The sequence below is a fragment of the Rhea pennata genome, chromosome 1 (genome assembly GCF_028389875.1).
Source record: "Rhea pennata isolate bPtePen1 chromosome 1, bPtePen1.pri, whole genome shotgun sequence".
Lineage (NCBI taxonomy): Eukaryota > Metazoa > Chordata > Aves > Rheiformes > Rheidae > Rhea > Rhea pennata.
Genome location: NC_084663.1, coordinates 84,796,803 through 84,808,887, shown reverse-complemented (window position 1 = coordinate 84,808,887; position 12,085 = coordinate 84,796,803). Strand labels below are relative to the sequence as shown.

Below are 12,085 nucleotides of genomic sequence, written 5' to 3'. Positions count from 1 at the left end.
CTGAGCCTCAGTTCAGACTCTTTTCTGTAACAGATGTCATTATTTTTCCCATCTGCTCCTGGGATGGTTATCTTGGGATAACTATCCATTTTCCTGCATCAAAGTGTGATTTCTTTGCAGCTCAGATACACTCTCCCCAACTCATACCATACTCCTGAACGGAGAAGCTGCCATATGCTTCCTTTTTGGATACGTTGATGACATATGTCCCCAGCAGAGGTTCGTCAGTTAGCTGGAAAGACATATCTGCAATGCCGTCTTGGGGGGTCACATCCAGCCACTGTCCTATCCGGTTGTTGTTAGGGTCCTACACCCACAAAAGAGAGGAAGAAATAGTTGTTCTCCAGCATCAGACTGCACAGAAACCCTGTTTTAGTATTTCAGTGCAGCAGACTATCAAGTGCTATAAGGTCAGTATAGTCTAGTCAAGAAATGCTGAAGATAATGTAATACTAGATTCTTCTCCTAGCATTTTGTTTTCTTTCTACATTTTAAATTCAGATCTCAAGAAATGATCCTTTACAATTCTAACCTCTTATCATAATGGTCTAAATTGATCTCATATCTATACTCTTGCAAGTCTGGAATAACTCACATTTATATTGAAGCAACTGAGAACATAACCTCATGTAAGTCTTACAAAAGACACAGAAGCTGTAGGGAGTATATTAGTTTAAGAAAACTTGAAGCTCTACCAGTCCAATTACAGATCTAAAATCTACCCAGATTAGAATATGAATAGCATAATGAAATGGTGGCAATCAGCATTAATATAACACTAGATTTCAGCATCACTCACCTGAAGAAACAGGGAAAACTGGGGAGAAAAAAAAGCAAAAATATTAGAAAAACATGTCAGCAACACACATAACATACTTGAGATAACTTTGTCATCTTTCTGAGCTATCATCTCTTACTCTAGCTGCGACTTTCCTCTGGACACTCAACAGGCCTGGCCCAGGTGTTGGGGGTAGGGAAAAGTTAGGATTGTGACAGAGGAACAGGAGAGAAAGGGAGTAGGATCTAAGCATGGAATAGGGTAGCCTCTTCTACAGCCCCACAGGTCTGGCTTACCGAGTCATTGAGTCCAAAGAAATCCTCATCCAGAGTCACGATACGAAATTTCACTGAAGGCAAGAAAATCAGGGAATATTTTGAACTGACCATATCAGATCTCACTTCTTCCTTGCACACTTCTACTATGCCTTTCTCCTTGGTTCTATCTCCATTCCACACATGTACTTGTGGTAACACCTGACACAGACATTCACACATGTAAGATGTCATGGACAATGCATCCTCCTGCAACTTCATAGTCACCACAAGCTGGACGTCACAAACATTGAAAACATCACTGCACAAGAGACACCTTTTCAAAACCTTCTGCTAGGACTGTTCATGAATCTCAAGTCTCTCCAGTAGAGAGACAGCAGTCTTTCCACGAAGTGTTATTAGCCCTCAAGAGTCTAGGCCATGCTTGCTCCCATCGACTGCTCTCACCTGTCTGCCCTGGCTGATAGATGGGCTTGTCCGTCTGGATGAAAGTGCCACTGTTTGCCTTGCGTATCAGGACCTTTGTCTTCTCTTCCATACTGACCTCTTGGCCTGTGATGGTCAGAATTACAGTGGCAATTTCCTCTGTGCCATCAACTGGAGGTGCAACCTATACAGACAGAGAGCATGTGGCCCCCAAATAACATTCTGAGGGCCCTCAGCTAGAATTCAGGGTAAGCTGGAAGAGGAAGAGATAACCAGTCCCCAATCCCTCCTCTCATTCCCCAGGATATCCCTTCCAATATCCAGATCCATATCACATCCAGCTCCCACTCAGTCAACAGTATAAATTACAGTATAGCAGCAGACCCTGCAGGTCATGGACTCCCTCCCTCTTCCCACTGGCTCAGGAATTTTGCTTCTGGGGACAAGGAGGTAACTGAAACCTTTGGTCCTCCAGACATGGTGAGGAAGATTGGCAGGTGCCAGAAAGGTGGGAGGTAGTAGTACAAAGTGGTAGGAGAGAAATCAGTCTATAATACAGCCTCAAATGCTAGGCCTTCAGGACTTACCCAGCATTTATGAGTAAGAAAGCCAGATTACAAGGCCAGAACAAACCACAGGGTTTTCCTGAGTCCAGCAGCCTCAGCACAGAAAATGTTGTGTAATAGAAAGTTTATTGCTTGGGCAAGCCTGTCTTATCTTAGATCTTAATTAAATTCTCAACAACAGTGAATCAGTTCTAAGACGCTGTTTATAAATAACAAGCACATTCCTTCCCATCCAACTGCTCTTGTTGCTGTTTCTCTCCAAAGAGATATGCAAGTCACCATTTCCCCATTTTCTAGCTATGGAGTTGTGTAAATCCTTCACAGAAGAGCCAAAGCTACTTCACCTAGTCTGGAGCAGAGGGAGAAGAAAAAGATAGGTTCTTCTTGTGTATCTAGAAGGATGGTAGAGTTTAACAAATGAAATCAAAAGTTAGATTCAGAGGAGGACATCAGTGTTGACCAAGGGATGCTGTGCTGGGCTACCTCTTCATAGGTACTACCCACTCTTCTCCTAGCAGACTCACTCTATGGCAAAGTGGAGCTTGGTTGGGAGAAAACTATGGCATATTTATAGTTCTTGTAAAGAGAATCAACAATGGCATTTGTCTAGGATGGCTCACCCAGAACTTAGTGCACATGAAGGTCTTCTTCTCATTCTGGATGGTTTCTTGCACTAACAAATCACGTCCTGTAGAGCGCTCCAGGACCAGATTCACTTGAAGCTTTGCTTTATAACAGGTGATATGGAGGCAGGCAACTTGGGTGGATGGGTAGCGGAGATCTGCAGGAATCACCACCAGGTAATGTCTGGGGCAGGGGGAGAAGAAGACACAAGCAGTGACACTAATGTGAGGGCTCAGAGATGCTAAAGTGCTTCCCAGCTGCACAGTGACTGGCAGCCCACCACTGGAGAATTCCTCAGTACTATGCCAAGATTGCAGTAAATATTCAAAAGCAAGCGATCCCACTGAGAAGATTGCTTTACTGCCTACTCAAGAAATAGTTTCTGCTTGATTTAAAGCCTTATGTTCTATTCAATCTCTTTACTTTAGTCATCTCCAGAACTCCTCCCAAAAATTCCTTGGCATCTAAAGTCTTTGGGTAGAGTTGGCCTCATAGCACTGCCGTCTAGATACGAGTGATATGATCTGCATAGCAATTGGAGAAACAAATATACCTGGGTCTAAGAGTTGACATGGAAGCCTCCGCCCACCTTCCTCCTCTCAGAAAAGCTTATATTTAAACTCACAAGAGTTGATTTAAGGCATGGAAGACATGGTAAGAAACTCAGCTGCCCTTTGGGCTGATCTGATAGAGCAGGAAGCAGGATAGCTGACTACATGGAATGTGGTTATCTACCTAAACTGATGCCTTTATGAAGGAGACTAAAACAGAAGTTCAGCATCACTCACAGTTGATGAAAAGCAGCTGCAAGGTGGAGCAGAAAGCTCAGGTGGATGACTATCCACATCCTTGGGGACTCTTGCTGCCCAACTTCCAATGGTCCTCTTCCTCTTAGATCACTGTGGCTGTTTTTGGGGGGATAATTTCTTTCTAGGACAGCCTAAATGGAGAGATAAGATGAGGGAGGAGCCAGCTTCTCCCCACCTCTTTCTCTCTCCTGAAATTATACTCACAGCAGTAGAGATTGGCACACTGTGCCAAAATCCCGTAGCCAATAGAAGCCTGTCTAGGCTGTCATTCACCTACTGGTAGTACTGGTAGTTCAGAACATCCCCTTCTACAAGGCCCCTATGGAGACCTTTCTCCATTTTCATGGAAAAAAAACAGAGAGAACTTTGCTGCTCAGTGACCCAGGCCAGGTCCTGATCACCTGTCTTTCATGTCCCTTTGTTTCAGCTGAAAATGGATTGCTGCTGTGCAGCCAACAGTACACAGATGGTAGTGCTGTTGTTCAGGACAGAGGGCTCAACAGCTTCATGAGGTCAGATTATGGATTTATGGATCTCCCTGGGGATTTAGAGATCCTGTTAGACTTGAGAACATGAAGCAGTTCCTTGCTCATGCACAGGATAGTACAGTATCAACACTGCCACCAGCCAGCACCCGCTAATTAGTTTATGATGATTGTACTCTAACGTTTCCTTCTCTGCACCCATTCGAAGAAAAATGAAACACTTACTGGCCAAGAGAGCTCTCCACCAGCTCCCTGCCACATCCATTAGCAATGGCAACATCTGCAAGGAGAGGTCTCTCATTTCTTCAACAATTTCAGGAGCTGGTTCCGGTTCTTCATTGTTCATTTTTGAGTCTGAATGATCTAGGTTTTTTTGAACATGAGAATCTATTTATATATCATAAATTAAATACTAAATACTGTTCCCTAGCACTGAGGACAACCTATACAGAAGGATAGTCAGTCATGCTGCTAAACCATCGTGGCCTCCAAAACAGTATGGCCATATGTAAACTGTCTGTTCTGTATGGTCCACAAATTGCATTAACTCCTGAATCATGTCAGAGATTTGTGTCAGAGATTTGTGTGAGAGTGTTAGATAGCCCAGGCTCAGATGTACCAGGGACTGTCCTAATAATACAGAGAGCTAAGGTTCTGTGCCTGGAAATATTTCCCAGCACTGTTTAATGTAATAGGGTTGATGTGGCTTAAGCTTTCCATATAAAGTTCCTAACCTGGTATTTCTCAAGCAAGTGGTTAGGATTTCTTTGTCCAGTAAAACCATGTTCCAAGATGCTTAGGAATTTCCAGGTATCCTTAGGATCACCATTCCCAAAGCTCTCCATACTCTTTTCCAGCTGGATTTGGAAAGACTGATCTCCATTTTGTTTCTAACATTGGACCACTCTAGAGCAAGAGAACATCACAAAGACTATACATTATAGTGTATACACTATACATGGGTGTAGTTAGTGCTAGCACTGCCTTAGTCTTGGGTGTATACTTCACTGCTCATTCTGGCTTCTGGGTATTTTTTCTGAACTGATTTCAGAAAAGTTGGTTTGTTGAGTTAGTTTAAATCAGTGCTATGCTATTAGGTGAGAAAGACTGGCTACTTTCTTTTGATGAACACATTCTCCCTGTTCCTGTCTCTTCATGAAAGAGGATCATGTTAGTGAGAACTGCAGGAACTCCTTTAAACTGCCCCTTTGCCTAAAATATGGGACTTTCCTACAAAAAGCACCAGCCAGACCTGAAATCAATAAACCATAGCCAGAAAGGACCAGCTGCTGCTTGTCACTGCTTGTGAGTGACAGGAGTTGCACCTACCTAGGCTGGCACTGGACAGAGCTCTCTGACCCTGCCCCATCATGCTTCTCCTACCCTGTTTGCCCAGGTGCGTTCTCTATTCCTTGCTTGACATAGGCAAATCTGGCTCTTGGTCACAGCAGGATAGGTTTGAAGGATCCCTGCTGAAGGCAGTGGCTGACAGCTGCACAGGTGTCACAGATCTGAACAGTGTCTCTGAACTAGACAAAGTTGATCGAGGCTGAGCACAGTTTCTAGCTCTGCAGTTTCTTTCTGTAAATGGACTAAAAGAATGCTTTTGTGTCCTCACCCAAGAAAGCCATGAGAAGGAAGGGATCTGTCCCTCATGAAAAGACGCTGTCAAGCTGGAGCAAAGGAAATACTACATGCTGACAAAGCAGGAACAGATAGATTCCTGTTCTCCACAGAGGACTTGAAGCAAAAATAGAACTGAAAATGAGGACACTTAGTACTATGATCAAGGAAGATATATGCTGTAATTAAGAATCAGGGGCAGGAGCAACAGCATCACAGCGGACCACTCTTATGTGTTAATCTCTTTGAAGAAAATAAAGAGGCAATAACATTAATGTTTCCTGTGAGAGGAGTACTGGGGAAAAACGGATGTCTGCTGAGTGCTTTGACGGGAGACTATGAAGAAAGGAAGAAGCCATCATTTTCTTTAAAGAATGCACCCTGTTAAAGAGCTTGGAGGGCAGAAAAAGTCATCAAAGAAACAGTAACAGTCTTCATTCTCCTCTAGACAGTCACCAACTGCTTCTAGCAGGCCTAGGGCCTCCTTCTGCTTGAAAGGCTATGTTAGAATCCATTCAGGGTTTGTAATACCTGCAGGGGCCATTATGCTTCTGCAGCCTACCCAGTATACCTAACATAATGGAATGCCTTCAAAGTATGTCTCCATAATCCTGAGGTAGAGCGCTGCCCCCACTTTCTGTTGTTTTGACAGCAGAATCCATCCACTGCCCCAAAACCAAGCAAGAATTTGAGAGCACACCTGGACAAACACAGCAAAAGAAATAGGAACAGACTCAGTCAGAGAGTTTAAAGGCAGTATAGAGCAAATTGTCCTGTCAGTGCTTGGCACCTATGCTGAGACCATTCAAACAGCTGAATTTTGGAGACAAATCCAGAAGCCTTTATCAGGATTAATCCCATGTTCTGAAAACTTTGCCCAGCATGTTAATATAAGCCTTTAGCTTGCAGGTTTAGAATTCTTTAACTGGAATTGAACTTTGAAGAATTATGAAACTAGGCCCAAATTAATAAACTTGTATAAAGATTGCAAGCGAGTGTGGAAACCTTCACAAGAAGGCTCCCAAACCATGGACAAACCATGAATCTCTCTCCAAAAGAACAGGTGTGAATGCTGAAGGCTGCAGCTTTGCTAAGGAGCATATTTTTCACAAAAGAACACACTACACAGCTCAGTTCTAGCCAAAGAATCCAGAGACCCACACACACCAGAAAAACAGTTTACCTCCAGAACTTTCTTAGTTCAGTACCAAAGTTTTGGTTCTTGCCTCATCTCTCCCTCTCATCTTATTAATATGAGAAGTCTCACCAGCACTCCAAGCATGGTGACTTCTTTGAATTACAACATTCTGACTTGTAAATTCAAATCTAGGTGTCAAATGACTGACACTCATGGAAGCTGAGAACGGGATGTAAGCTGGTAAGCTCTAGCAACCAAAACCACAAGATTTAGAAACCACTAAAGATGTCCAGTCTGAAAATTCTGGCTTATGAATCATCACTAGTGCTAACAAAGAATCAAAACCCAAACCAGAACCTAGTGAGAAAGTTTTAGGTCCTACATAAAGCAAGTTCTGTTAAAATAATTGTGGTGGAGAGCTTCCACTACCTGGAAGCTCTCCTACAGAAGATCTGTCGAGGAGTCACTGACTGGCAGAGTACATGACAGCAGGCCCAGCATGTGAAATTACACACTGACCGAATTCCCATCAGGACCAGGCACGCATATTCCATTTTGTCAACAATGTCTGAACTGCTTCCCAGACAGTTGCTACTCGAGGTTATCACAGCTGAGATAAGGAAAGAGCTCTAGTAGATGTAAGGATATGAGTCAAGTACCACCTGGATGTGTGACCCATCCATCCAACTTGTGAGTCCAGCAGCCTCCCATCTGCAACTCCTCCACACAGCTCCCAAGGCTCCCCGCACAGCTTGGAGTGCAAGTCCTTTAAATCTACCTTGTTTAACCCTTTATGAACCTTCAGTGTCTCTCTACAATGGTATCCAACTCTGTCTTGCCTGCCTTGCAGACACAACTTGTAATATATTTTTCATATGTTATGTGAGATCCTTTGTTTTGTGAAAGCCATCTACTTTTTCAATTAAGTGGCATCTTAGACTGTTTACCCAAGCAGCTCCTTCTTGGTGGCATCACAAATCAAATGTCATTGTACAGGAAAACAATTCTAGTAAACTAATCTGACACATTGCAGCAGCTTGGTAGGACTGACATTTGTGGAATACCTTGGATACTGCCAGACATGGGCAGGAGGCCAAAGTCAAGATATTTCCTAAAATTCTTGTTACCATGCCATTTCCATCTAATGTAAGACTGAGCATATAGACTGGGCAGTAACCACACAGCAAGCAATAGGGACATGCGTATGATTACTGAACAAAAGCCTAGAAATTTAAAAATAAAAGGCACATCGCCAAGCATCATTGTAAAATAGATATTGAATGTTAAGACACAGTGCAGAATGCCACTTGACCAATATACCCCTTTCTGAATTCTACCCCTGCACTTATTACTTTCCACCCCCTCAGCATAATTCTCAAGGGCATTCCCCAAGTCAGCCTTGGCAAGGAGATTGTATATAAACTAAAATTCTTTTCTTTTTTCCCCTCACTGGGTACATGCTCCTGATTCTTCTCTTCATAATGCTCATAACTCTCAAACAGGTAACATCTAAAGGGCTCACCCTGACCAGCTGGCTCCCCAAGAACTCCCCAAGTTCTCACTCACAGCTCACAAGCTCTCTCTTTTCTATACAGGGATCAAAGAGGGTCTCTTCAATCCTTTCTCTTCCTCTTAGCTATCAGGCAAGACAATATTAGTCCTCTGATCCAGAGACATGTAAGAGCAGTCCGGATATGACAATTCTCTTTCCCTTTGACCTAAGAAGTCCATACAATGGAATAAATAGGATTTTTTTGTGACAAGTTGTTTCTTCTCATTTCATCTCCTGAAAGAGGAAAAAATGAGTTCATATATTTCTGTCCCCTGCTTTCACTCTGATGGAGGCTCTGCATCAGAGGATGCTCGGGGTCACCCCTAACAAGAGTTGTCAATTGTTTAAGTGAAACAGCACACCAAATGTAGAAGGGAAATCACATTCCAGGAGCAAGATTCACATTATTATTCAGTTACGCAGACTGCTGAGTTTCTCCTCCTTCTATTTCAGCCCAAATGCCCCATCTCCCACAACACAGGAGCTCTTCACATCAGGCTGGAGGCCTAGGCTGCCTACTGTCTGACATATATAGAACCATAACTCAGTTGGCTGGTAGTAATCGTAGACTCTGACCACTGCTGGCTTCAGGTTCTTGACTGGAACATCTTGGATTATGGTGAAGTTGTCTGAGTCTGCTTGTTCAGATGGAGAGGAGGAAGAGATACAGAACCAGGCTCTGAAGGGACCTTAAGATTCATTTACTTGTGCCTTCTGGCACCAGTTTCAGTCCTTGGTTCTGCAGTTTTGCGGATCTGTCACTTGTTGAGACAGTCTTAGCATGCCCTACTGTTATAATCCCTAGAGCACCTGAGTTTTGGCTTCAGTTTGTTCTGCAAGTGTGGACAGATGTGACTGTTAAGAAAGCAGCATGATTCAAATTCCAGCTTTTAGAAGCATTTATTTATGGGCATTTCTTAGGAAGCATTACTCTAGTATCTGTTTCTACAGCTTCTGCAGAGAGCTGGCTGGTGTACTCTTCACCATTCCTGCGGTTCTAGCATTTGCTTTGTTCAAAGAATTGTCACATAGCTTTTTGCTCTTGTTCTGTCAGTGATGCCTTGCAGAAGAGATTAACATAACTGTGCGGATTAAGGCAGTAGGAATAGGGTGCTTCCTGGTCCTCTGTGAAGATATTTCAAAGACTTGAGAAAACACTCTTGTTCTGTATATGTGCTTGGACTTTTCTAGCTGAGGACTCTGTCATAAATCAAGCAGAAACAGGCTAGATCAGCTTTTATATTCTGAAGGCCCAAGATCTCTCCAGGTCAGAAGCAACCTGTTGTATTATGCCCCAGCTGTAGCCTCCCTGGGAAATAATAATCTACAACTAAACACAGTAATTGACCATTTGAAAGGCAAGATTGCAAAATGTTTTGAAAAGATAGGTAAAGTTGAAAAGATAGGTGAAGTAGCTTGTAAGCTCTGTTGTGATAGGAAAAACACATGATCGAGTTACTGCTGATCTGTTAGTGCCAGGGACACTAGCCTTGCTGTGATGGGAAGGAAGGGAGGGGTTATGTGCTGTTCAAGCAAGTCTGCCTCTGTCAGGCATCCACTCTGTCAGTAAAAGAAGGCAAGCCTTCACAACATTGTACCCCAGCATGCTGAAGAACACAGTTCAGACTAAGGTAGAGGAGAGGCAGTCTATGTTTACAGGACACCTCTAAAATTAAGGTAGTCTCCTCAGCCAGGATTCTGGAAAGGAAGGAACAGTCAGAGATTTCTTTACTCTATAGAACTCTGTACTGCCCACATCGATGTTCTCCTTCAGTTGCTTTCAACTTCAATGTAAGACATAGGCCTACAAGTTGGATCTTTCCTCAGTCTCATCTCACCCCCAGAAACTCTCAGGATGTGGCAGAGTAGTTGCAACAGACTGCATCTGGACATCACCAGCCATGCGCCACAAGCGATAGCCCCAGGCATGCTGGGCCTATCATTGCAGGAGAAACGGAGAATAGGCAGAATTAAAAAAATTGTGAAGGTCTGAGTGACAACAAGGAGCAGCTCACAGTACAACTCCAGTGGGGCATTGTCTCCAAAGTGTGCTTTAAAAGCGAGGAACAGAACCAGTGTATGACCATGCAATGGGAGTGGTGACTTTCTGGGAAAACAAAGTATTAAGATCAACTCCTGGATGTGAAAAGATGGTTATAAGGGTTAAATTCTCAACGTTTAAGAAACTGTAGTAGCAGGTGCAAGTGCAGAAAGGACTTTCAGGCCATATAAGAATGGCTGCAGATTAGCATAAATGGATCGAGCAACTGAACCTTGCTAGTCTTCAATGACAGAAGAAGAGCAAGAGGAAAGATCATACAGCCTGCAACTGCCAGTCTTTAGATGGCAATGAGCTAGGCAGCCAGAGTAAGCTGAGAGAATACAGAGCAAGCAGGTTTCTGAGATGCAAAGGTGAAAGTTTTGACTCAAGTCACAGTATCTAGTCTGAATTTTCATTTGAATTGCCTTCTCTGACTCCAAATCATGTCTTGTACATACATGAAATACGCAGAAAGTGATCTGATGTGCAAATCATCTGTTCTCAGGATGAAACTGTTCCAAGTACATTGTGTGATCTTCATCCCCAACCTCCACTTTCTTCACAAAAGGGGCTGCCACTTGAGCTGACAAAAGGGAATGGGAGTTAAGAGCCTAGCCCAATGGTGGATCTGTTCAGTGGGACTGCAAGAGAGAGCGTGCATTGCTTACCCAAAGTCCAAACCTGACCACAGTACTGCAATAGTGCACTCCCTGGGTATCTCAGATTCATAGTAGTGAGCTAAAGCAATCTAACAAGCCAGGGGAAGGGGAAGAATTCTTTGAGGATAGGAAGCAGTGCAATGGGCACTGCCCTCAGGGGAAAACCGATACAGGCACTACTGTCTAGACTGTCTGGCTTGAGTTCCCCTTCCTCACAGTGATATGGGTCTGACTTCCACGGCAGGGTCAAAGAGGTAGGAACTTACACAGTATTCAGTGCCTTGTCTTGGACAGAACCCAAACAGCATCTTCACTTTGATGATGGCCATGTTGGAGGTACCACTCCTCCCCACATAAGTAAGGATGGGAGAGAAAGAATTGCATTAATGGTACATGTGAGGATTCTCCACCCTATCCACTGCTTCTCCTGCCATCCTGACACCTCATTTTCAACCCCCTTCCCTACATGCTTTGACCCTCTCATCAGCTTCCTGCCTCCCAGCTCTCACCTAACGCTGATGGTGACACGAAGGAAGCAAGGAATAGTTTGTTTCTCACATCCATCCTTTCCTGCTTTCATACTCAAGATGGATGCCTCAGTACTCTTTGCAGCAGGCACATTATACCTCAGAACCATCTGGAAGAAGATGCTTATGGGAATATCAACAAACACTGCCACAAAAGGCAATGCAGGTATCTTTACTTGCTATTGGCCCCCATTTCTCCTGAATCCACCAACACTGGTTATCTTTCCCCAGTCTGGCAGCAAAATTGTAAAGCTCTACACTTGCCTCTCTGAGCCAGGCAGTGTCACCTCCAAGCTAACCTGGCACTCACCTGCATATATATGCAGCCTGCATCATATGTGTCTATAACAAACTCTCCAGGCAGGCAGTGCTTCTCTAGCAACAGCCTGTTGGCAGCATCCACATGGTAGGATTGCTGGAAGTATTCATATGATTTCACTGTCACAGAGATAGTGAACTGACTCCAGTTTTGATGAATGTCACTGCCTCATATCTAGCAAGAGCTTGGAGGATAACTACCGAGTCCTGAGAAAGGGAAGAGGAAGAGATAGAGGGAGAGGGAGACACCCTTTACTAACTGTA

At 43.7% G+C, this 12,085-nt stretch overlaps 1 protein-coding gene across 1 annotated transcript in view; it reads right to left on the bottom strand.

The window, feature by feature from the left end:
• Nucleotides 1-11,305, bottom strand: part of A2ML1 (alpha-2-macroglobulin like 1) — a 33,482-nt gene extending 22,177 nt beyond the window's left edge. The window contains exons 1-7 of the mRNA XM_062570848.1: nucleotides 11,243-11,305; nucleotides 10,115-10,212; nucleotides 2,666-2,852; nucleotides 1,501-1,663; nucleotides 1,075-1,127; nucleotides 800-817; nucleotides 148-307 (exon numbers count right to left, since the gene is read on the bottom strand). Coding sequence (XP_062426832.1) covers nucleotides 148-307; nucleotides 800-817; nucleotides 1,075-1,127; nucleotides 1,501-1,663; nucleotides 2,666-2,852; nucleotides 10,115-10,212; nucleotides 11,243-11,305 — 742 coding nt within the window. The remainder of the gene's footprint in view (nucleotides 1-147; nucleotides 308-799; nucleotides 818-1,074; nucleotides 1,128-1,500; nucleotides 1,664-2,665; nucleotides 2,853-10,114; nucleotides 10,213-11,242) is intronic.
• Nucleotides 11,306-12,085: the final 780 nt, after the last annotated feature.